The sequence below is a fragment of the Tubulanus polymorphus genome, chromosome 8 (assembly GCF_964204645.1).
Source record: "Tubulanus polymorphus chromosome 8, tnTubPoly1.2, whole genome shotgun sequence".
In the NCBI taxonomy this organism is placed as follows: domain Eukaryota; kingdom Metazoa; phylum Nemertea; class Palaeonemertea; order Tubulaniformes; family Tubulanidae; genus Tubulanus; species Tubulanus polymorphus.
This window is the reverse complement of record NC_134032.1, coordinates 9,069,377-9,094,184: the sequence shown is the minus strand read 5'-3', so window position 1 is coordinate 9,094,184 and position 24,808 is coordinate 9,069,377. Positions and strand designations below refer to the sequence as shown.

The window sequence follows — 24,808 nt, the reverse complement described above, 5'->3', positions numbered from 1 at the left end:
ATCGGAGCTGTCTTTACAATTAGTGATTCCATCACACCTGGTAGACCTACCGAAACATTGACCACTCTTACAGCGAAATTGTTCGTGCAAACACGGGGGATGAAAACAGGAGTTCTCATCAGAGCCATCCGGACAATCCTGTATGAAATCGCAGAAACCACTGATTGATATAACCTGGCCATCAGAGCATCGAAACTGACTGTGTAAATTTATATCCGTACAATTGAGTTCATCTTCGCCGTGTTGACAGTCGTGTCTGGTATCACATACACGATGGTTGCTGATACATCTTTGATCATTACATTCGAACTGCCAGAATTTACAACCGCTTATGGAAGCTAACTCTTCACCAGTTACATTGTTGGTACACACCACGGAATGCACTGTATCTGTTAGATTATCAAAGGGTTTCATGAACCATTCAACAGATTGAACATAAGTGATTTGATCTCTGGTCAACATTGGTTTGATAACTTGGAACCCGGCGTCGTTCATTGTTAGAATAGCTCCATATTGATGTTGATATCGAAATTGGTTCATCAAATTATCTATATTGCTTTCAAGGTTTGAGGTTGTTTTCATGTGACACATATCTCTAGCACTTGAAATATTGATACCTCGATTGTTATTCCAGTCAGTAAGTATCTGATGACATTGTCCAGCTATAGTTACCCAACCTCTGAGGCAGGTTGAATTTGTGACCGTACCATCATTGGGAATCCTTGAAGTTAAGGTTTTATTTAACTGTTTCCTTGTTGCATTGTATCTTGACTCGCATATGAATGTTGTATGCGTCTCCACAATTTGACACGGGAATCGAACCCAGTTCGCCGATCCTCGTGGATTATTCAGTATCATGGCTGTACACGGCATATCGATGTCGTTTATTGGTTGTTTTCGTAGAGGAGATATCAATCCTTGAATAACTTCTGGTATCGTTTCATTAACAGCAGGCTTGTACCATTCTGTGTAGCTCAATGGTTTCCCATCAGTCCATGTATAATGACCAGCATTCTGCTAGATGAAAAAATAATGAATGTCAGTAATTTCTAAATTCGTTTGTTTTTTTTTTGTGTATGTTATAAGAAAATTTGTATTACCTGCCATTTCAATCCAATCATCACTATGAGAGCTTTTAGTGAGTACGCTTTTGGTAGAAGATGTGTTGCAAATAATCTTTTAATAGCGATCATTTCCTGTTCTGAGTTGATACTGAGTAGATGTCCCGCGTACTTCTGTCTACAGTACAATTCAGCATACTCCCAATTCAGACGTTTTTCTCTGATGTATTTGATGCAGGAAATTCCGGAATACAGAAATCCTTCTTTACAGTAAAAACCATTGGAATCTTTTATCTCTAATAATGCCTTGTGTAAAGTGTATTGTATTTGAAATGTGGGTATATGATTTTTTACTTCGAAAAGTAAAGAATTTTCTCTGATACTATGAAAAATCAGCCCATGTACAGCGTTATCTTCACATATCTTAGTTTCATGTAGGAATGTAATGGTTTTTAAATGTTTTCCATTATGGAAGATGTTGTAATTGATCTCCTGTAAATATGATATTGCATAATAATATTTCAGATGTTTCCCGTATGTACTTGTTTGGCATGAAACCGATCCAATATTTTTGATGACAAATCTATAATATTGAAATATGTTCTCATGTATTGCGTTTTCAAACACATAGAACACTGATTCTAGTGAATATCCTGCTGCTCCTGGGTATTTTGGTGACTGTACAAGTCCACATTCATCATAAGTCGTAATCAGACGTCGTCTACCCATAAGTCCAAAACTGTCAGTTTTCTTCAATCTTAGGCATCGACGATATAGTTTGACTATTAGTGGTTGTTGCCAGAAGGAATACTCATTATTGATGAAATGAACAGTGGTTAATACGAGACTGTTGTTGAGAATCTGACTACTCAAACTGAAATAATCGTCGCACGGCAATTCCATCTTAAGAAAACATTGGTCAATTTTATATTCATGTTTTGATAATATGTGAATGTTCTTTAAAGGCAGTCGTCGGTTTTCAGGTATAATCAAGACACAGTGTGATGTTGTATTGATTTGAAGTTCTCCTTCCTGAAGAACAAAACTGTCACAATCAGTAGGAGCAAATTTAAGATATAATTTGCCACCTGTTAACTGATCGTTATAGTAGTAAGCGTATGCTACTACAGTAACCGGTCCACCTGATGTTATCAGACTGACGACAGAGCGACCATAGTATGAACCAGGACAATACGGACCGTAGCGTCTAGCTGTGAAATTACTACCATCAAATATATGAAAACCGGCTCGAACACAGTTTTCTGATTGCACTGTTAGTCCAAACTGTTCTTCATAAATGTTCACTTTCCAGTTGAATTTTAATGTAGTTACACGATATAATTTACTCATCGATTTGGGGAAAAGAGAATGTCCTATTAACGAGTGTCCTCTTAACGAGTTCACTATCATCGAATGCTGTAATACATAAGAAAATTAATCATAGAGATAATGATAATGATACGATAATGATAATCATACGATAATAATTAGAGAATCCCATAATAAGAACGACAAAAATAATGTGAGGTTTCCTTGTGCCAGTAGTTAATTCGACGTTATGGCTATTATTCTATTTAGTTATTTTTGGGAATACTGTATGAGTATTCCTGAAGATGCACTGAGAGTATCTCTTCAAAATATATTTCACAGAAAATATTATCACTTAGGTGATCTGGCAAAATATTTGAGAGATTCGCCACAGGAGGATTTATGGACGATGTCATATCCTCTGAGGTATTTTCGTGAACACCCCTCACCAGAACGCGTCAATCTTTTGTCTGAATACGAAGTATGTATTTAAAGATAATTCTAATCAACTTACCGATAACCATTTCTCGTTAATGTAGATATCCGATGTTGTCATAGATTCAACTTCAAATTTGATTTTTGTATTTGATCTAAAAACACCGGTTCCCATTAAAACGCATAGAATTACGAGAAATCCGTGTGATTTTACACTCAGTGATTGGAGGTAGTTGTGACTGAGTAAAATATCAGGTTCTACAACGTGTAGCCCTTCCAGTTTATATACACCGACGACACGGGGTGACGAGACGAGATCACGCGTCCAGTTAAAAACGACGTACTGCAGAACATCGACTGTGATAGACCAGCAGTGTAAGTGTTTAGAGCGAGTTACTATGTGTGGCATTCCATCAGTTGGAATGAGAATTCCTGATTTATTGTCGACTCGATTTAACGGATTCGAAATGTTCCAATCTGATATTTTGTAAACTTGCACGAGTAATTCAGACTGAAATGATCGGCGCCTATTTGAAATGGTTTCAATACGTGCTTTGTTAGTTTTAGTATAAAACGATGAAGGTGGATGTCCAGTTTGTTCTCGTATAAGAGCTATAGGTTCGCTGGTGCTGTTCCATCCGTCGTAAATTTGAGGACTAGTTTTCACTGGATCCTCACCGGGATATAATTGGAAATCTATCTGTATGAACGTTAAATTCATAGCGAAACCATCTGGCATCCCGATCCATTCTAAAAACAATTTACATCCCCATAGAAAAAAAAACATGAATCTATAACCTGTTTCAGATGGTGTTTCTTTTACTTCACCTTTGCGGCATTTATGTGTAATTTTAAAGCGACTCTGTTTTTCAAAACGGTATATGATATAAACCCGACTACCTTGCGCTCCATCGCGGCTTCTAAACAACAATGAAATCAAATCTTTACTGCTGATATCAAGTTGTTTTCCTCCATTGCCGCAGAATCTGTTATCAGACTCACCACCGATGAGAAGATAGTTATCACTACAGAATATTGACGGCTCGATGTCGAAGTAAAGTATGATGTTAAAAGTTCCCGGTAAAGAACTGTTGACGAACCAACGATATTCAACACCGCGCATTAATGAAGGGTAATTCGGTGTAACGATGTAACCAGACGTAGAATCGACGGAGTAGTGAGTGTTGTTACAGGATGAACTGATGGTCACAGATGATTCCTCTATGATAGAGTCTGCGCGGGGATCAGCCAACATGAATATACAATCTCTACAAGCGATCAGTAAAACTACAAACAACGCTTGCATTCGCTGCATGTTGAACAAAATTCACGGCATCAAAACGAATGCATTTCATGAGAGTAGCTTCGAAAATGATTATCAATTTGCGAATGAGGAAAATTGCGACGTATTTTTGAACAGTATTTAGGATTGATATTTGCGTCCAATTATTTTGTGCAGAGCTCGCAGTCAAACTGGCGTTGGTCTCGTATTTTTGATCAGCTCCGTATCGCTGTAATTACCGTAGTTTCTGTATTTAGAGGTGTTTCAAAGTGTCTCGCTTTTCAATAATTATTTCTCTAGAATTATGTATATGCTGATGCTACCGGACTGTGCTCAGGTTATAACTTCAGTTCGATATAGTATTGGTGGAGAATTGCAGTTGATGTATGCGCAGCCAGTTGCAAGCAACTCTTGAGACAAAATTGGTTCTTATTTTCAATTATCTTAACTCTACAGTCAAAATTGGTTCTTATTTTCAATCATTTTAACTCTACAGTTAAAATAAATTCATTTTCAATTACTTTAACTTTACAGTTAAAATCATCTCATTTCCAATTACTTAAACTCTAGATATTCAGATTGTTATTTGAGTTCTATAGAGCCAGGTCTCGGACCAAACGTTTAGCATGGAGTGGCCGAAATTTTAGATATTTCAAACTTATAAAAATAAATGGTATTTTAATTTCGTTACAGCTTGGTGAGTCGAATTAAAACGAATCCCGACGATTTCGACGGCTACCTGAAAGACATCGCGATCCGACTGACGCAGACACCGGTGCCCCCTGCTGGCATGTTAGCCCTCGTAAGTTTTGATTCCAAATTCATGATAATATTCCGTTATTGGTTGATTTGCATGATGCTTTTGTAGATGACAGCACGTCAAATTCCAATAGAAATTCCCGGCGGAATGCTGGTGTTCTGGGTTGTTCATTCGCAGGTGCTGGGTCTCCTCACAACATTTTACTCAGAATGTAACTTGCAGTAAAACAGAGCATTTGAGTCCACTGCAGATCCAATCTGACGACTTGGCTTCTACGCAACAAAAAAAAATTCTGAAATTAATTTCGAAAACCTTTTCAAGCTTGTTGATTCTTCTGTTTAGATTGAATGTGGTCTTAAATTTTGTGTAACCAAAGGCTTTGTTACATATTGAATGAGTTACATGTATTGCAATCAAATTGGCTGGATAAGAGTTGATGAAAACCCAGTATCAAGAGGCCTTAGCGTTAGGTTTTTAGGAATGTCATGAATATAGCTGCAAAGCAGCGATAACAGGTTTTCTGCCGTGCGGCATCTTCAAGCTGAACGGGATTATAGAAATAAAGTTTTTGTCTTCGTTTCAGAGGTTCAACTTATTCGGTGAGGCGGTGCGTCTGCTACCGGCTGCGTTTCCCGGCAAACAGGTCATCGATATTCCGCTGTCGTGTATATTTTACTGTCTGCCGGTCGACGACATTCTCAAGGTCGTTAGCTGCCTATTGCTGCAGCAACGAACGTTATTTCTGTCGGCAAACTACGCGTTGTTGACCATCACTCAAGAGGTTCGCATTTCTATTTCTATGAAGAATTTAAAAAACTTTTTTAGAATATTTTCGAACACGAAGTCGATCATGGTAATTTCTCTCTTTTTAAAAAATTTCAAATTTCAGTTCTTTGTTTAAACATCTTGTTTTCAGGCATTTTTGAATTTTATCTATCCATTTATGTGGAGGTATACATACGTACCAGTGTTAGCGAACAACTTACTCGAGTATATCGAGGCGCCTGGTACATGGATCATGGGCTGCAGCTCGATACACAGAAACCAAGTTCAACAGGTTCGTTCTTTTAACGCATTTCTACTCGTACATGAAAATGCTTCCTTTCTTGATCAGAAATATTTAGATTCATGACCAGACTAAGTTTCACTAAAGCTGAATATTCAACTATATGTTGAAAAAATGTATAAAAACCCTTTATTTGACAAATGTACTCTTGATTGATTGTTGTAATCTGCTTTAATGTTTAAATGTTTAGTTAAATGTCATGTGCAATGATTAAGTTTTTGTGGAATTGCGCTATACAGGCACATGAATGATTATTATAATCTAACAACATACATAAAACTTGTCTAAATTCGTTTGGTTTTTATATCTAACTATTCATAGACTCATTTCAGTTTTGAAGCGATTCTAAAATCTGGGGCTGGTCTAAGTTTATGTTTGTTTAAAAACCAATTGAACAACTTAAAAGTCCAAGTCTAAGTTCAAGTTATACAACCAATCTAGCAACCTAGACCGATCTAGACCGCTTCTATGATTTTAAACTGGGGCCTTCAAACTATCTCCCATGTATGTATTGGGGAAATGTTAAAGATGAATTAAAGATTAAAGTTTAATTAAGTTTGAATGAGACTTAAGTTACCGGTACTTAGAAATTTTCTTAATGAAAACTTTTCAGGTTGAAGGAATCGTCGTCGTGGATTTGGATTACGGATGCGTGAATGTCTGCGAAACCCTCCTAGTTCCCGAAATACCAAAACACTGTGTCGACGCGTTCAAAGAATCGTTCAAATCGGCTAAAGTTCACTACGAACTCGAAACGGTCGATCGCCTGTCGCCGTTGACAATGGAAGAAATGGCAACGTCGCGGCGACAACATCAGTTTCGGTTTCATCAGAATATCGTTGGCTGTTTCGTTCAGTTGATGGTGAATTTATTCGGGTGAGTGTTTCGATGAAAAGTTCACAGCGTTGCCGTTCTGATTAAATTGTTCTGACTTGAAATAAAACCAGTGTCGTTGTCCACCGATGTAGGTAGGAAATCATTGTTTCTTCGGGATATAAGAGTAATTTGATTTGGAACTATGAAGGCTGCCATCTTTTCTGTTAGAGTCTTTTGGGGTAAATTGATAATGTCATATGGTAATCTATATGAAGGCTAGTAGTAAAACAGGTCTATGAGAGTGATTTGATGATGTTATTGGGTTATGAAGGCATTCATCTTTTCAAGTTGAGTGTACTGGGGTAATATGATTTGTCACACGGGGATTTATGAAAACTAACGTCTTTTCTTGAGGGTCTTTAAGACTAATTTCATGATGTTATAGAGGAATTTATGACATCCATTCTAGAAGGGTGTATTTTTGAGCAATTTGATGAGCAGATTGCAGAGCTAATTGGAAGCTGGTCGAATTCTTATTTTTGCTACATGACCCTTAGTCCAAAATCTTCAATGATCGGTTTTTCTGAAACAATGTCTCATTTCAGCGATGTTCGCAGTTATATCAACGTCGATAAGGCTAAATTCAAACATAAAGCGTTCCTGTCATCAAGGGCAACAGAGGAGAAACCATTTTACGAAGAGGTACGTCAACAAAGTAATAGGAAATTTCATTTGATTCGACTCGGGTTCCACAGTTACGAGGATCTTTCTCTACAGTAATATTGAAAATGAACTAATTCCGACTACTTCAAGAGTCGAGCCTGTTGAACTGGGTCCTAATTTCTACCGCACTTCGTTTCGGACATTATTTTCCTAGAATAATTTTACTCATCTACGGTATTGCTTTTCTCGTCGCGCTCAGTTTCTCCAGACGGATTTGTTCAACAAATTTCTGCAAGAACGATTCGCTCAGAAGCGCGACTTGTGGTCGATGATGGAAGAAAAAACTCGCGCGCCTCCAACAACTCGGAAAACATCGCGTTCTTCGTCGCACAGGTATGCAAATTTATATTCACGTTGCCTTCATAATCAATATTATTATCATTATTACAGTAGAATCCGCTTAAATCGGATCATTTGGCGCCAAAACAATTCATCCGGTTTACGGGAAATCCATATTGAGAGGCATTTTCCGGAATATTAATGAACAAATGGACTGCAAATATTGACCGGATAAGACCGAAATCCGGATGACGCGGATTCAACGCAGTTATATCAACGTCGATAAGGCTTATGACATCATGAAACGTCCCCTTATGACATCATGAAATTATTCCTGGAGACACCTCGAAAGATGGCTGCATGCATGTATCCTCCCATGAGATTAGCGAATCACTTCAATAGACACTTCCGGAAAAGAGACACTTCCTATGAGATCATTGAATTTTTAAAAATCTGATCCTATTTATTATCAAGCGAACCGATATACGATACAAAAAATGCAGATAATTAATAATGCCACTCAGATAATCACAAGATAATGATAACAGAGTGATAGAACGAACGGGTGAATAACGAAAAACCACTGAAAATCATTGAAACTCTAGAATGATCGTGACTGTTGATGTGAAAGGGTGATTTATGGTGACAATCACCTCGATATTATTTGTGCGATTTTTATTGCTAGGGGCAGTCAGTCTGGTTTGCTGTTAGTTCGTGAATCGGACGATATCCTGGATTTTGTATTACCCAAATACGTCGCGAAGGGAGGACGACATTTTATAGAACGAGCGATTGATGAACTTTCCACCTGCATAACGGTAAATGACCCATTCCCAAAAATATGGCTGTCACCCCCTGGCACTTAAAACATATCAAACAACTGCGTAGAATCTTCTACAATAAATGGTTGCCATCATCAATCCTCCAATGACATCATCAAATTACTCCTAGAGACACTTCCGGGAATGATGCTTCCAGAAATCTCCCTTTGATATCATCAAATTGCTCCTTTACATTTATATTTTGAGAAAAGGTGTCCGCCACCATCAATTCCATTCTCCTATGACATCAAATAACTCTTAAAAATTTATCCAGAGATTCTCTGAGAAGATGTATCGAAAAATCCCTAGAAGACATCATTAGATTGCTGGGTTTACCCTTTGAGAAGAGATGGCTGACGCCTTAGCCTTATATCTCCTAAGAAGATATCCAGGGATCCTTTGACCTTTCATCTTTTGATGTCAAGCGCCCTGTCTCACTCAACGTAATGTGACCTAACTTGAATTTTTTTCATCCTGAAACTTGGGTGTTATATTTCTAGAACTCAAAGTCGTCAAGTTTAAGGGCGTCGTATTTGTATTTACGAGGAATGTTACATATAACCAGGGATAATGTGTTGAACGGATTGGAAGATTTCTGTGCACTTTCCGCCAATGACACGAGACTTTTCCCGAAAACGTGAGTTTTTTAACCGATCAGTCTAAACCAGTAGCTTTTTCTTGAAAAGCCCTTCTGAATATCTCTGAATACCTCTTCTTGTTGTATTTTGATAACACATCATGAGAGTTCTTGCAATTTGCGACCTGCAGTGCAAATTTGTTACAATATTGCATCTAAGATGGCTAAATAGGGGCCGTATTGAATTTTTGATAAGATATTAGCCTATTATTCTGAAACTCTTTCATGTAGACTCGTCTTATTTTGCATATGTGTGTCACATACCAAGGCAAACTAGCTGAACAAATGATGTTACTATACAAAGTAAAATGGCTGACTGGTAGCTATATTAGATTTTGAAAGAATTCCTATTTGTTTAAAAATGTAGAAGAATGTGTTCAGTTTCATGTGGATTTCAACGGGGTTTGTAATTGACGAGGCATTGGTTTGCTTGGCTCTGGCAGGCAGTTCTAGATTAAGGTAGTGTTATTTATTTACCTGTAGCGTAGTGGATAATGTTATCTCGGACATGTCGATCAGTTCACGAGAAGCGTTAATGAAACAACCGATATTTACTAAACTCAACCGACAGTTTAACGTGTCCGTTTCCACTGCAATGCTGGAGAATGTTGACTTCACGTTGGAGCACGAGGTTACGCCGGAGGATGACGTCGGTATGTATTGAACACAATGAGGCATTGTGGAAAGTGAAAATTCAGCTGAGGATCCACCAAGTGTTTCTAGTGTTTATTGCGTTCATGGCTATTCCGTCCGTCCGTAGACGGAATCCAGTTATTTTGGGAAGTTTTGAAGACGCTTCAAGGTAATGTCTTGATATTTGGTTTATACATGTGTCTATTCTAGACACATCTTCAGCCCAAAAACTGGCCCTCTCGGATTCAAGATGGCCGACTGGCAGCCATTGTTGTTCGTCAAAATCAGCACTTTTTACACTTTTTGAACTTTTTGAGGGAAATTTTAAAGACGCTTAAATCAATTACCTTGATCTTTCATATATATTTAAATCCCCCCAAGGCCCATCACCATAAGAAAAATTGGGTCGATCGGACGCAAGATGGCCGTCCTATGACCTTTTTAGTGCCCAAAACTGTTAATTTTGGCCCAAATTCTGAGTCCTGTAGCTTCCTACTGGTTTGCCATTTCTCATTGCAATTTTTGATGGGTATTCCTTGGAAAGGGTTGTTTTATACCTGAGCCAGGTATTTTTGATCGGCCATTTGTGACGCAATTGGCGGCCATCTTGGTATCAGTACTCATTGGAAGGTGGGAAAAAGTTTTTCCACATTATATTGATACGTAAGCATATTTTGTTACCATAATTAATTGCAAAGTTGTTGCTCATGACATCATCTATGATTGTGGTGAGTTTTAAGGACATTAGTTATTCTATATGGTCACCAGGGGGCGTTGAATAGTAGAATAACTTAGTATTTCCTTATTAGATTGGTACCTAGGCATATTTTGTTACCATGATCAATTGCAAAGTTGTAGTTTATGACATGTTCTATGATTATGGTGAGTTTTAAGGTCATTGGGTTTTGAATATGGTCACCAGGGGGCGTTGAATAGTAGAATACTTAGTATTTCCATATTAAATTGGTAATGAGACATATTGTGTTATCATGATCAATTGCAAAGTTGTAGTTTATGACATTTTCTATGATTATGGTGAGTTTTAAGGTCATTGGGTTTTGAATATGGTCACCAGGGGGCGTTGAATAGTAGAATACTTAGTATTTCCATATTAAATTGGTAACGAGACATATTTTGTTATCACAATCAATTACAAAATCATAGCTGCTGACATGTTCTATGATTGTGGTGAGGTTCAAGGTCATTGGTTTTTGTATATGGTCACCAGTTGGCGTTGAACATTGAAATTGTTAGATTGTTGAGCATTGGAAACCACTTCCCAAGTGGGCATGGTGTCCCTGGACCCCTAGTTAGGTTTATTCTTGCCTCAAAAAAATTACTTCCACATTTCAATTGAAATCAAGTGAACTTTTCTCTGAAGTAAATCCATGTATCAAATTGTCGAAAGTAGAAAAGTGAATCTGATATCTTTCTGAGGCTCGTTTGATATCATTCGGATTCAGAATCCGCCTCTTGTTGGCTGAAAGGTGTTCTGAAAATGGTGGATGAAAAACAAACAAGTTGATTGAAATACTGCCCAGGGAATTTTAACTTAAACACCCTCGGCTTGGATGAAAATGGATCTTAATTTTGATAACCCCTTATTTCCACGGTTTGATACCCTCTTTTGCTTTGCACAAACGATGCTTTTTTGGGACAGTTGCCCTTGTAGCGCATACATATTGAACCGATCGCTCTTTGAAATCCTAGATCTGGCCTGGTAAGTCGATTCTAGATGAAACGATTTGAATTCCAAAATTGTTTCCAATTTTTGCAGCGTTTGCTGAATTTGCCGAGCTGATCTCGTCCGTTGAAATTTGTCACGACTACGACACGTTGCAACGTCTGTTTAAAGCCTTAACGATCACGCGGCAACCGAACGGAACAATGGGTAAATACTATATCCCGCATGCGGTTCCGCAGTTCTCGGTAACGGTTTTTCGAATTAGTTCGTTCTCGATGCAGCTAGGTACTAATATCCTATTGAATTTTCAGGGCCGAGTTTGGATCCAGTGACTTTTGATATATTCCACGAGTGTTGGCGAGAAAACGAGGTCCACTGTCAATCATTATTGGCATCCGATGACCAGCTCGAAGCCGGAGAGATGATTTTGAAAGTTTCGCCCCTCGTGAAATCGGACACCGGCACCGGTTATCTAATACTAACATCTAAAAGGTTTGGAGTTAACCGATTTTAACTGTTGAGTTTAACTGTTAATTCTCATTACATTTTCATGAATTTTGTTTTTTCATTTTTTAGACTGTTGTTTGTACTGGATGGCCGAGATATGTTGATCGAAATCGTGATGTTGAAGAACATTCTGAAATTAGAGAAGTTTAAACAAACAACGTTTCTATCATCTGTAGACACGTTAGCCATCTACTCTGTGGGTCAGTTCATTTAAGATTTCCCGGAAATCATCGCAAATCGAATAGATTATCAATTTTTAGATTCAGCGCAGCTGAATCTATTAGTATTAAACAGAGTGTTGAATTCGTGTTGACCGCTATCTCCTCCGAGTGTGAAATGATTCACGGGCTAAGGTCTGCATTAAGTTGGCTGTTATAATGGCAGCTAAGTGGCGACTGCTTTTGAAGGCTATTGATGAAGCCTAAATTGGGTAAATTGGCAATTTTATGCCATTTTTGGGGATTTTTAGCGATGTAGTGTGACATCATCTTGATCTACTAATGTAAACAACATGAGCGAAATTGTACAACATTTGCTGTCGAATTTACAAGTAGGCTTTTTAGCCCACTTGGGACTAAGCATATTTTGTTACCACAATCAATTGAAAAGTTGTAGGTCATAATGTGTTCTATGATTTTGGTGAGTTTCATATAAATTTCGTATGAATAATAGCTGACTCCTTTGAGCTTCGTTTACTTGTCAAACCAATCACTTTATGTAGAGTTTTCCACCATAATACACTGGATGTGTTTATTTCAATATTCCACTCTCACAAATTAAGTGACTGTTAATTTGGAATGAAAAATCTCTATGCTATAATACCGAGTTCTCCCTTAATTCCGTTACCATAAAAAATGGTTTACTTTCACTTCGAGGCAAGTTATCACCAGATTTTTATGAAAACTAGATTTTTCTTTATTCATACATAGAACAATGTGTACTTAGAAAACGGCCTAGGTTGCTATAGTTTTTCAATAAGATGGTAACGGAATTACGAAAGTAGTCTGGTACCGGAATTACATATATACATGCTTTTAAGAAATATGAATTTCTTTGGAAATTATTTACTCTAATTCACTATAATAAGATGCTGAGTACATCTCCTAGGTCACCTGCGTTGAAACAACATTTAAACTGTAGATCTGTTCAACTATATTTTATATGTACAGAACCATGCAAAACCTTCTGCTATAGTCCGGAATGATTTCACAATAAGCAAACAATCAGAGGGAAAATGATGCTGAATCAGCGTTAGAAGTTGAAGTGGAAACATCAGTTGAACCTCAGCTGGAATCTGATTCAAAATCTAAAATGATAACTTGCCCAACAGAATTCAGACGAAATGGAATTTTGGAATGATAAAAAACAGATTTTGATTTTCTGACGTAATTCCGTTACCAGACATTACCCATGGCTGCCCAAAATCTATGTTCCAGACAAAAAATTTTCTAGCTTAAATAGACATCCAAAGGTCTCCATTCAGCTGTGTTTGGTGTCTTGATATCTAATCTAACTTGCCATAAAAATTGATTGAAGTGTCTGAACTCTAATTCCGTTACCGTGGAATTGCCCTGTAATTAAAACTACCATGGAGTATAGTGCCTGTCACTTGAACTTCATTCATTGACACACACACTGAGAACACTGTCTATACGCAGTTTCATTGGCTTAGGTGTGGACTATTATACCATGGAAAATAGGGTGGGAAGGATCCGTCTGGGTGATTACACTATCATCTGTAGGGAAGGTAGATATGGCCTATGCGCTATTACTGTTACACTACATCGTCAGCCACACATTTTGTTATTGCAACAGATCGTTACATTGAAATAAACTAAAAAAAGAACATTATGATGTCTTTAGAGAACAATTAATCAATTTATTTTCACAATTCCTCAAAGAATTTCTCTGGATTTGGGAAAAATAGGACCACTTTTGGTTGGGGGAAAATGTCCGTCTAACAATAAAAAAACAGGCCCACGGAAACCCTGGAAAATGTGAATTTGGGTTTTCACTGACAAAACTTACATCTCCCCATGCATCCACTCACTACTATTTAGTCAATTTTAAACCCTGTCTTCCATATGGACGTTATGGTCCTCTTGTCTTTCAAATCATGTTATAACTGTTAAGCCGGACAACTTGAGCAATCTAGTGTATCATCCAACTCAGATATCACTGGCAAGTCGAAAGATCCGATTTGTGTGCAGTCTACTGACTGAAGCATCCAACTTGTACATCCATCTCAAGTCGGCAACATTTTTCTCCAAAAAATATCCGAATTTGGGTGAACTGTACGTTAAACAGTGTCTGTTTGTTTGTCGTCGTTGCAGGTGGACCTCGCTACGTTGTTTGTTTGAAAGATCAGCGTAACGAATGGGCGATGTTAATTACCGAAATGTGGTCGGGTGTAACGATCGCCGGTGCTCTAAGAGACGGCGGTATTGTACAACAAGCTGCGCAAAATGTTCAACTGTTAGACGCCCTGATTTTCAGGTTCGTTCATGCAATCACCAGTCTGTCCGCAATGGTTCCCCATGAACAGGGAAATTGGGATAAACTTGGCAATTTGGAATGTTTTGGAATTCAATAGATTTTCCTTTAAGCTGGGAAATTCATTTAACACTTGACGTAGCATAGTTCTGTGATGTCAATTGCTTTTCCGAGGCAATCTTCAGCAAATTTTGGGCTATTTAACTTTTCTCGATAATCTTGATTTCAGCGGACGCGATGAGGAGTCGTCGCATCACCTGGTCGTCGAAAAAGCGGCGCGAATTCTGTGTCACTTCACGAACCAACGCGAGGCAGGCGGGGGCGTGCTACCTCAGGGTACAGAAGAGGTGCTGCAACGAAAGATTAACCCGAACGCAAACGAGTTGGAGAGATCGACAGTTGAAGCTTTGCTCTATACACCTGGACGTGAGTATGACTTTCATCGAAGGTGTTCAGGAGAGACATTTTTTATTTAAAATCACTAGATAAACACTAGATATTCGACATTTTATTCGTTCATTTTTAAAAAGAAAAGTGATCACCCATACCTCATATACCAGACATTGGATATTTCATACTTGCAAAAAGTGCTTGTCCACAGTTAACTTCGTGTTCAGGACTCCACCTGACATGATTTTTTTTCAATCCACACATTTTCAATGAAAATGAACTACAAATACCAGACATTGGATATTCATCAGCACACCTGCCATAAGTGATCATCACACTTCGCACTTTGCTTAATAAGTAGATACTCTATTACTAATGTCCTCATATACACGTGTCATGTCTCAATTCATCCATCTCGTGTAGTATCATATTAATCTTTTCTTTGTTTTTTGGGTACAGTCACCACTTGACTTGGCCCAAAGTTGTCACAGCCTGTGGGCTCTGTGACTGCACCCTCGTTTATCGATGTTAATTCAGCATTTATATTGTTCATTTCATTGTTATCTTTAAGTGAAAAGTAAATTATATATTATACATGTATTCTTGACTTGTGAACTAATAACCCTTGACTCTAGACTTTGTGGGTTCTTTTATTCCAGGTATGGATTCGAATGAACAGATGGCCATCGAGCCGATGTTATGGGTTGGTATGGGCAGCGGCAAAGTCAAAGTGTACAACGCCAGCAAATGGTTTCTCGTATCAGAGTGTATACAAGCTGAGAAAAAAGTTGTAAGTTGACGAAATATTCCTAAATATTCTGGCTACCGTATCTTATCTAATTATTCTGAAATTGTGGCAAGTCATGATACACTAATGGTTAGTGTGCAGTGGGACATATACTGCTGCCGCACTCGTGGAAAGTTGGGATTCACCTAGCGCATAGTGTGCTAGTGCATATTGGGACATGGACTACCATTGCAGTCAAGAATTCTACAAAGATCCACCAGGTGGTGCAGTTTTCAGCACTTCACTGGGCAGTATGTATGTATGTATGTATGTATGTATGTACGTACGTACGTACACTATTTAAGTGAATCAACCTATACCGAACATCAGCAGTACAAAAGTACGGTATACCTGAAGGACATGCTGATTGCCAATTGCTAGTTTTCGATGTCAAAGGCCTGTTGCATTGAGCCATTCTGAAGTGAATCTGATAATTGTTTTCGAAGCTCGTTTGATAATATTGGTTTAAGGAGTTTAAAAATCAAGTTTATAGTTGAAATTGAGAACTTATTTCGACCAGCTAAAAATCCGATTGATAGTCTCATCATTTGGTGTCTCATCGGGTACTATGGTGATGGTCGTTGTTTTTAACAGGTGTGTTTATTGGCTGTTGGTGATCACCAGGTCTGGGCCGGTTCATTCGACCATGTGATTTACATTATTGATGTCGCTACGGCAACGTGTAATCAGAAGCTATTAGAGCATGATGATATGATGTCACACATGACTTTATCTGAGGATAAAAGGTAAATGTCAGTATAGTGTCTAATAATTGGGGGGGGGGGGGTTAATTCAATGATGTCATAGGAGGATTTGTGAAGGGAGCCATAATTTCAATAACAATTATTAAGACATCAGTAAGTGTCAGTAGGAGCAATTTGATGGTGTCTTAGGGGATTTTGTAAAGGCGGCCTTTTCTGAAATTGTCTGTAAGGGTAATTTGATGATGTAAGAGGAGGATTTGTGAAGGCGGCTATCTTTTCTGGAAGGGTCTAAATGGGTAATGATGATGATGCTGATGATGATGATGATAATGATGACATTTGGGGTTTTTTCAATAAAGGCAGCTATCTTTCTTGGATACGAGTAATTTTATGATGCCATAGGGGGATTATATTGATTGTTTCAATTTTCTGTCCAATAGTCTGGTATTCACTGCGAGTTTAAACGGTCAGATTATCACGTGGGACGCCGAAAGTTTGACAAAAATCGGTTCAGCGATACATTTAACGGCAATACAGGGTCTACAGTCGATAGTAGTGAAAGAAGACTGCCTCTGGTGCGGTAAGTGTCGACATGTTACATGTGCATGTACGTTTACAGGTGCATGTAGATGTGATCTCATATTTTGATTAACCCATTCGGTGTGTCTACACCGTAGTGCGACGTGCTGTGTATAAATTGATAAATGTTGCCAGTACACCGCATTGCAGTGTATCAATGTAATTATTGCATATTAGTGGATAGCGTGTAGTTAGTGATTACGTAGTTATAATCTCTCGAAAGATGGCAGCATCTGTCAAACATTTTGAAATGTTAGTAACTAATGATACGTCGCACCACAGTGTAGACACAATTGTGCCTTATGCCAATGATACGTCGCAGTGGGGTGGAATTTTTTTCAAATTTTTCAAGATTATCTCCACCTTGGGGTAAGGATTAGGCAGCATTAAAAAGGTTATAAAACTAAAAGAATTGTACGAAAAAACTTTGTAAGATTCGCTCAATTGGTGGTCATGTGACACTTGCTATCATGGTTAATGCGTTGCTTTTCAAGGCGTTAAGAAAGAAATTCTAGTGGTGAATCGCCATGGCGACGTGCTGCGACGACTCTTCTACGAGGACAAACAATTGAAACGGAAAATTCAAATAGACTGCTTCCTAGTCACGAATAACGGTCAGGTAAGTTAGAAATTTGAATCCAGGTCAGTTAACAGTGAAGGGTTTCACCAAGTTGGTTATCCTGGCTACGTTCACCGTCATGCTGGATCTTGTATAATGCCCCTATTCCTAGGCATTCCAGCATGTGTTAACGGTTCATTTTCATGCTGTGGGTATCCTTTAGCAGCATTTCTTACATATTTCCGAGATCGATTTAGGGGCAAAACCCAACGGAAATACGTGTTAAGCATTATGGGTCAACTGAGTGTTTCTGTTTAATTGCTACAGCGTCATAAAATGACTACCATTTTGACGCTTATTGCATTATCGAGCGTGCCAAGAAGTGTTTTTAAATGCACTGATAACCAACTTTTAATTTACATGCATATAAACGTGTTGGCAAAACTCGGTACATGGAGCTGCCGACTGATTCTGATTTTCAGTATTCGTTACTATTTCCTAATGAGAAATATTGACTCATTTGTTTAATGCGTATGCAAATATGAAAGATGTTACTGAGGGTCTTACTGTTGATTACTGATTAATTTGAACATTTTCTTTCATTCTTCGATGAATTGTAACTGAGAAAAATTCAATTTTTTACCAGCAGCTAATGGGCTATATCCCTAATTTTGTGGGTGGTTTGGTGGTTCTGTTTAATTGAATCGTCTAGGCGTTCCACTCTGGTATGCAAGTGCATGGGTTCAAGTCCAATGCACTATTGTAATGTCCCTGGATGCCACACCTGTCCACCTGTGGTTGATTGCGAGTTTGAAATGAATAAGTTGGGTATTTCCAGGTATGGACTGGTAGCGGTCGTAACAATGAAATGATCGTGTGGGATGCGGAGAATTTCTCACAAGTGAAAAAATTCACCGTTGAATGCCGTGGTTTCAGTCGTATGGTACTAGTAGGGAATAAGGTATGTACAACTACACGTATAGGTTGATGATGTCATAGTGGGATTTATAGAGGCAGCGATCTTTTCTGGAAGGTTCTGCTGCAGTAATTTGATGATAGGAAGACTCATAGACAGCCATCTACTACTCTAGGCATATAGGCAGTTGATAACCCAAAAAATAGATCGATGAAGTAGGGGAATTTATGGAGGCAGCCATATTTTCAAGAAGAGCGTGCAGGGGTAATTTGATGATGTCATTGAGGGATTTATAGAGGCATACATCTTTTTGAAAGGCTTTCTATAGGACCTGGATAATCTTATAAAGTCCAGAGGTCATTGCTTTCTGATGGCAGCCATCTTTTCTAGAAATTCCAATAGATTATTAATTGATATCAGGGGAATTTATGGAAGCAACCACGATATGAGGGTAGTATCTTGACGCATAATAAAAGTAGATAAACTGATTATCAACGAAATTACGGACCAAAACGTAGCACGGAGAGCATGTGTGACATACAGTAGTTATTACATACATTATACATGACAATCATCAGGACCTCGGAAATCATTATACCGTAATTCTTATTTCGTTTGCGTCGTAGATATGGGCCGGTTCTAAGAACGGATTGATCTACATATTCAACACGTACGACTGTAGTTTGGAGAAGAAGGTTCTGTCGGCTCATCTCGGCGAGGCGATACGCTCGATGTGCGTGGCCGACGATCGCTATGTGATCAGCGGCTCCGTCACGAGCGAGGGTAAAATAGCGATCTGGAGTACGACGTCGACGACGCCGACGACACCTATTGTCAGCATGAAGAGTCGGTCGGAATTCGAGGCTATCGGCGAAGAGCCGGAAGATGAAGATGATGCTGCAGAGGTTTAGATATTCCTGGATGTAAGGAGTTCTAAAAATTTCATACTTCGGGGAAGGGGTCATTCATTTATTACGTACGCATTAGGGGAGGGGGAGGGGTCAGTGCATTTTCTTACTGTAATGCACTTAATGTATACACAGAGTTGCCACTTCTCCGGATTTCTCCGGAATTCCAGATTTTTAAAAAATCCAATTTCATTTCCGGTTTTTCGGGAGAAGTCAAATAACCAAAAAACAAAACATCGCGAAAAAAATAAAATCAATTCGGGATTCGACCCTAAACATCAAAACGTAACGGCTCCGTAGAGGGTTCGAAAAAGCCGTGCTGCCACGTAGTGGCAACAACCCCGCAGTACACGATTAAACCAAGATGACGCGACGATCGAAATCGACTGACGCTTCATTTGTTTTTGGCTCTGGTTTATATATGAGGTGTATTTGACGGAACCAATCGCTATTTGAAAAAATGGTCTATACACATTGTTGTTATTGACATATCTTGGAGTGAGTGAGTGTATAACCTTTGAGAAAATGCTTACTGAAAGTTTGAAGCGACAGATTTTCATTGGATTGTAATTGACAGACGTGAAAATTGATACACACTTCCGGTAATGAAAGTGAGGCCTATAACACGTATTGCGCCAGAACGCATCTCCTGGCGTTCTAATTTCAAAATTTTTAAAATAATTTCAAAAGAGGGGGGTTGAAAATCTCAAATTTTATACGTACGTAATAAATGAACGATCCCGAAGCGTCTGCATCACTTGTATATCCCAATTACTGTAGACTTCTCCTAAATCAGTGCTGCTTATCTCGGTAAGCGGGTAATCTAGTGGTTCTTAAAGCAAACAAGGTTTCTAATTCTGTAAGCGCCTAATTGGATGACAAAAGGTTCTGGTTCCAACGGAACTGATTTAGGCGGAGTCTAATGTTCTCAAAATTTAGGGAGTTAAAGGTAAACATTTTGCTCAAATAAAGGAGTTCCAAGCACCTTTAAAAGCATTTTCCGTTTTGAAGGAATCAAGGAGTCGTAGGGACCCTGATTCAAAAACATCAAAGAATACAAGTTTTGTGGTTGTGCTTAGGGGCTTTTCATAAAGTACATTCCGAAAACATCCATGGGGAGGGTTGGAAGTCGTGGGAAATTGGGTATTATAAGTCAGCAATAGTTGCGCTGGGCCAAGATTTGTGCCCTCCGGGTCATATAAATGTTGCAATGTTCACGAGGGCCACCAAAAATAATCATCAGTCATTAGAATCGCTTTAGAACTTAAGTATTATTAGGCTGAGCCTAGACTGCCCACAGGAAATGTGTCAAATTTCATCAGTCTTATGAATAGTAAACTATATAAGGAACATTTGTAATCTAAAGATGCTGTCCTCAGGATTAATATATATTTAGTGGCTTATAGAGATGTATATCAATGATCTTGTATTCTATGTTTACACTGCGCGATAATCTAGTCGAATAAATCAATGACTTTTAGATGGAAGCATGTACAAAATTGTGCGTGGATATCTCATGAGCCCAAGACAATTTAGTTTCAGAAGGTGCTTAATTATTTGACAATAAGTTGATTAATCAAAGCCAATTTGATGATCAAAATTTTGTTGATTCGTGCTGTAGCGATCACAGCCAACTTGTGATTTCAAAATATGCCATCCTTTTATTACAGCATGTCCCAGAAAATGATTAGATATCCGTACGTTATTATGTTAATCTATGTTGATAAATAAATCTTTGTTATGGATAAGTAATCAGTAGGATGTCTTCTTTACATATTAACCCTTTCAGTGCTGACTAATTAATACCCTATATTGCTAGATTACTAATTACATCAATACACCACACTGCAGTGTAGATGCACTGAAAGGGTTAAGGATAATGACTCATGTAGACCACTCCCGGTTGGTTTTCGATTGCATTTATCAAGTTTGGTTTTTAAGTAGAATAGGTCACTTCATAATTAGTATTTGAAACCCAACCGGGTGTCGTCTACATGACCCATTATACTTTCCTAATATGTAAAGAAGACATCCCACTCATAACTAATCCATAGTGAAATCTATTTATTAATATTGATTAACTTAAAAATATTTGATTATTTCGGAGGAACCTTTTTCTGGGACACACTGTGTAGATATTGTTTGTTTATTGTTTATATACGGACAGATTGAGTTGATTTTTGCAATATAGATTTATTTTTCTTATAATCGATACGAGACAATTCGCAATTTTTTGTCAGAATTCAATATTTACCTTAAAAATACACATTATTTATACAATATTTACTATAAAAATACACAATATTTATACAAATATATTTAATTTTTCGATTACTTTGATTGCTGGATCTGTGGCCATCCCCATCCTGGTCAGCGCTTGAGGATCCACATTGCCCAATTCTGGTCAGCATTCGGTGTCTACACAGCCCAATCCGGGTCGGCTTTTGGAAATCTGTATTCGTGGGCGGAGATCCCTACTTACCTAATATTCCTCGTATTAAAAGATTTAGATTCTTGAAACACACACTGGTAGGTCAGTATTTGGTGGATTCCTGTCAGCCCTTAAAGGCCTGTAAGAAAATCAGCCAGTCACGAAAAACAAACAAAACATCTTCAAAATTGTATCGTTTATTTACAAAAAATTGCCATCTCGATGACGGCATCAATTTTTTACAGCACTTTAAATAAAATAATTGTATATATCATCAAAAAGGGCAGCTGCGACGGGCACACAAAAACCTCCGAATTTTGATCCCAGAAAAGTCTGAACTTTTGGTTTCAGTTGAGTCCGGAAATTTGCTCTGTATTTTTAAGCCACTTCCGGCACATATACGTATGATATAAAGTCCACGATCATTTTTTATCCGGAGTTTGAAGTCCGTACTTTGCTTTCATGCTGTCCAGATCTTGTTTCTTTTTCTCGGTGTCGATTTTCTTGAAAGCCTGCGACAAAACGAGCAAATATTATTGACAAAGATTTATACAAAAGGAACAGGCCAAAAGCACTTTGGAAACTAGAAGCTAAGAACCCTCCCTTCAGGATAAAATTGGGAGAGGCGCAAGTTTATCAAGCACCAGGGGCCAGTTGCACAGAGGTTGGTCAAAGAAAACCGGCAGATAAATGCCATAGTAACAATGAACTTTTTATTTGACATTATGTCAGCTATCGACTGGGTAACTCTAAACAATTTTTGAGCAGCTGCAGCCCCTGCCCCTGAAATTCACGCGCAATTATTTCATACCTTATTCGACTGATAGTATAGAACCACTAAATACCGGTTACAAACGTTGAAACCCGATAGATGATCGCACGCGTTTTTAGCGTCGAATATATCTTCGTAAACGACGAACGCCGTACCTTTAGTCTCCGGCGTGTTACCGCTAGAAAAGAGAAAGCATATTCATAAAATTCCCGATCTCCATTTTCTGGGGGAAATTTTCAAAATTTGTAACGTATCATTCCGAATATTCTAGAGGTTGTGACAATGTCATAGGGGATCCGTTGAGGCAGCCATCTTTTCTGGATGTGACCCTAAGGCGATAATTCGATGATGTCAAAGTGAAATTTTGGGGACAGCCATCTCTTTTTAAAGAACTTATTTGATGATGTCATAGGGTGAATATTATGGACGTAACCACTTCTACTGGAAGCATCTAAAGGAGTTATCGAATGATATCTCATAAGGAGGCTTTATCTGTCTAAGGATGTACAGGGAAATCTGATGATGTCGTAGGGGGAACCTATGGTTCCTTTAATTAATTGAATATCTAATTCAATTAATTTGATTGCCGCTCTCACCCTAGCGTTTTTTGCCCGACCAGAAACGTTGGACCAGGCCCCAGCCCAATTTTAGCACAAGACAAATGATTGCCTTTGAATTGCGACTAGCACCGAAATGACCCACTTCGCTTTGTTTCAGCATTGTTTAGTATCGGGTGAACGCGATCTCTAATTAGGCATGGGCCAAATTAAGCTTGAGCCTGATCCATGCCGATTGTGCCCGGGCCAAATTATCTATGTGTGACTTATAATTGATGCATTTTCAATTCATGGTTCCCACAGTTATATCAATTCAAAATTCCCAAGTATTTCATGAGTGATTTTTCAATTTTCCCGAATACAAATGAACACATATCGGCGTTCAACAGTCAACATTTTAGCGGAGAAAGTTACCCTTGGCATATGCAATATGTGAAATGTAATGAATTTCCCAAATATTTCCCTGATTTGAGGAAAATTTTTCAAATTCCCAAATATTTCCAAACCGGGAATTATTATTTCAAAATTCCCAAGTTTTCCCAATTTCCCTGTTCTATGGGAACCATGTCAATTAGACAGCCCTGGTAAGTTGCACAGTCAAGATATTTGATTCGAGTGATGACTGCCCGACTGGATGCTGGTACGCACACACTTACACTCTGATCTGTCGAATGGCTCCGTATTTGCCGAAAATATCGTACATTTCTTCCGTTGTGATTTTATACGGTAGATTACGTATATAGAGAATCCTGTTGACCTCTGGCGGTAACCGCACCTACAAAATCGAACTTAACCGTAAAATTCAAAAACCTACCGAATCAAATATTATTCAACCAATCTTTCGAAAACTTGATAACTCCATATATTTCCCCTATCCGCGGGCAAGTCATGCCTGATATGGGAAAAAATCTTGAAGAAAAGGGCATCCCGCTGGCACACTTTTGGTACCTTTTCAGAATTGCTGATAAAAATTTGCCGCAATTGCCCTCTTCTGGCTCCGTTCATCCTCGCTTGCCTGGCCGCAAATCCTTCATTGGTCTATTACCATAGCCCAAGATTTCCTAGATTAGCCAGATGTAGACTAGCAGGCGCTGAGTGGGAACCTGTCTGCCCAAAAAATTGTGGGCGATGTAATAGACCAATGAAAGGTTTGCGGTCAGGGTTTGTATTGGTGCGAGCTCCAGCGGGCGGCAATCAAACCCTGGCAAGCGAGGATGGCTCTCTGGCGCTCCGCTCTGCTTTACTACACCTGTCTGTCCTGACCTAGTCCTACTTCCTTGCTATTTCGATTTTTTTAAAAAGAAAATGTGCGCTTTTTAAGAACCGTTAAAGAAGCTCCCCTCACAATTAACCAAAAGGTCAAGAAGCATATGAGCAAAATGGATCGTCCAATAGATATCCCGATCTAACAGAATATTCAACTCTTTTTAAGCAGAATAAACGCAGACTAAGCCGGCTACACAACAAAACTAGAGCCAATTAAGGACGAAAATGACACCAGAAATCTTCAATTGTCGGACGAAGAATTATCCCAAAAGATAGAACAAGTATTTTTCTTGCGGACAGATATGAAAAAACGTCCAATCGTCAAGTTATAACGGAGCTTCGACAAATTCTATTTCGATTTTACTTACGTTCGTTTTCCTGCTCAACGCCATTTTGTTTTTAATCTCGCCCTAAACCGGCAAAATTTCCCAAAA

At 38.5% G+C, this 24,808-nt stretch overlaps 2 protein-coding genes across 3 annotated transcripts in view; one reads left to right on the top strand and one right to left on the bottom strand.

The window, feature by feature from the left end:
• Positions 1 to 21,608, top strand: part of LOC141910212 (DENN domain-containing protein 3-like) — a 29,071-nt gene extending 7,463 nt beyond the window's left edge. For both annotated transcript variants that reach the window (XM_074800930.1, XM_074800931.1), the window contains 20 exons: positions 4,780 to 4,888; positions 5,430 to 5,627; positions 5,763 to 5,903; positions 6,526 to 6,788; positions 7,334 to 7,430; positions 7,651 to 7,784; positions 8,416 to 8,548; positions 9,052 to 9,188; positions 9,672 to 9,841; positions 11,599 to 11,712; positions 11,817 to 11,997; positions 12,082 to 12,212; positions 14,346 to 14,508; positions 14,735 to 14,931; positions 15,555 to 15,685; positions 16,277 to 16,428; positions 16,827 to 16,966; positions 17,460 to 17,584; positions 18,363 to 18,485; positions 19,067 to 21,608. In XM_074800930.1, coding sequence (XP_074657031.1) covers positions 4,780 to 4,888; positions 5,430 to 5,627; positions 5,763 to 5,903; positions 6,526 to 6,788; positions 7,334 to 7,430; positions 7,651 to 7,784; positions 8,416 to 8,548; positions 9,052 to 9,188; positions 9,672 to 9,841; positions 11,599 to 11,712; positions 11,817 to 11,997; positions 12,082 to 12,212; positions 14,346 to 14,508; positions 14,735 to 14,931; positions 15,555 to 15,685; positions 16,277 to 16,428; positions 16,827 to 16,966; positions 17,460 to 17,584; positions 18,363 to 18,485; positions 19,067 to 19,351 — 3,124 coding nt within the window. In that variant the 3' untranslated portion in view covers positions 19,352 to 21,608. The remainder of the gene's footprint in view (positions 1 to 4,779; positions 4,889 to 5,429; positions 5,628 to 5,762; positions 5,904 to 6,525; positions 6,789 to 7,333; positions 7,431 to 7,650; positions 7,785 to 8,415; positions 8,549 to 9,051; positions 9,189 to 9,671; positions 9,842 to 11,598; positions 11,713 to 11,816; positions 11,998 to 12,081; positions 12,213 to 14,345; positions 14,509 to 14,734; positions 14,932 to 15,554; positions 15,686 to 16,276; positions 16,429 to 16,826; positions 16,967 to 17,459; positions 17,585 to 18,362; positions 18,486 to 19,066) is intronic.
• Positions 21,609 to 21,975: 367 nt separating this feature from the next.
• Positions 21,976 to 24,798, bottom strand: LOC141910217 (splicing factor 3B subunit 6-like). The gene is made up of 4 exons (XM_074800942.1): positions 24,743 to 24,798; positions 23,765 to 23,883; positions 22,591 to 22,729; positions 21,976 to 22,291 (listed from the first exon to the last, which is right to left on the bottom strand). The coding sequence occupies exons 1-4, from the start codon at positions 24,764 to 24,766 to the stop codon at positions 22,202 to 22,204; spliced, it is 372 nt and encodes a 123-aa protein (XP_074657043.1). The 5' UTR covers positions 24,767 to 24,798; the 3' UTR covers positions 21,976 to 22,201.
• Positions 24,799 to 24,808: the final 10 nt, after the last annotated feature.

Bases quoted from the DNA above. Each gene is read 5' to 3' on its own strand.
- LOC141910217 (XM_074800942.1), bottom strand. From the start codon at position 24,766: ATGGCGTTGAGCAGGAAAACGAAC. The intron at 23,884-24,742 runs GTAAGTAAAATC...TCGATTTTGTAG, and splicing joins CGTTGAGCAGGAAAACGAAC to GTGCGGTTACCGCCAGAGGT. The intron at 22,730-23,764 runs GTAAGTGTGTGC...TCTCTTTTCTAG, and splicing joins GCCATTCGACAGATCAGAGT to CGGTAACACGCCGGAGACTA.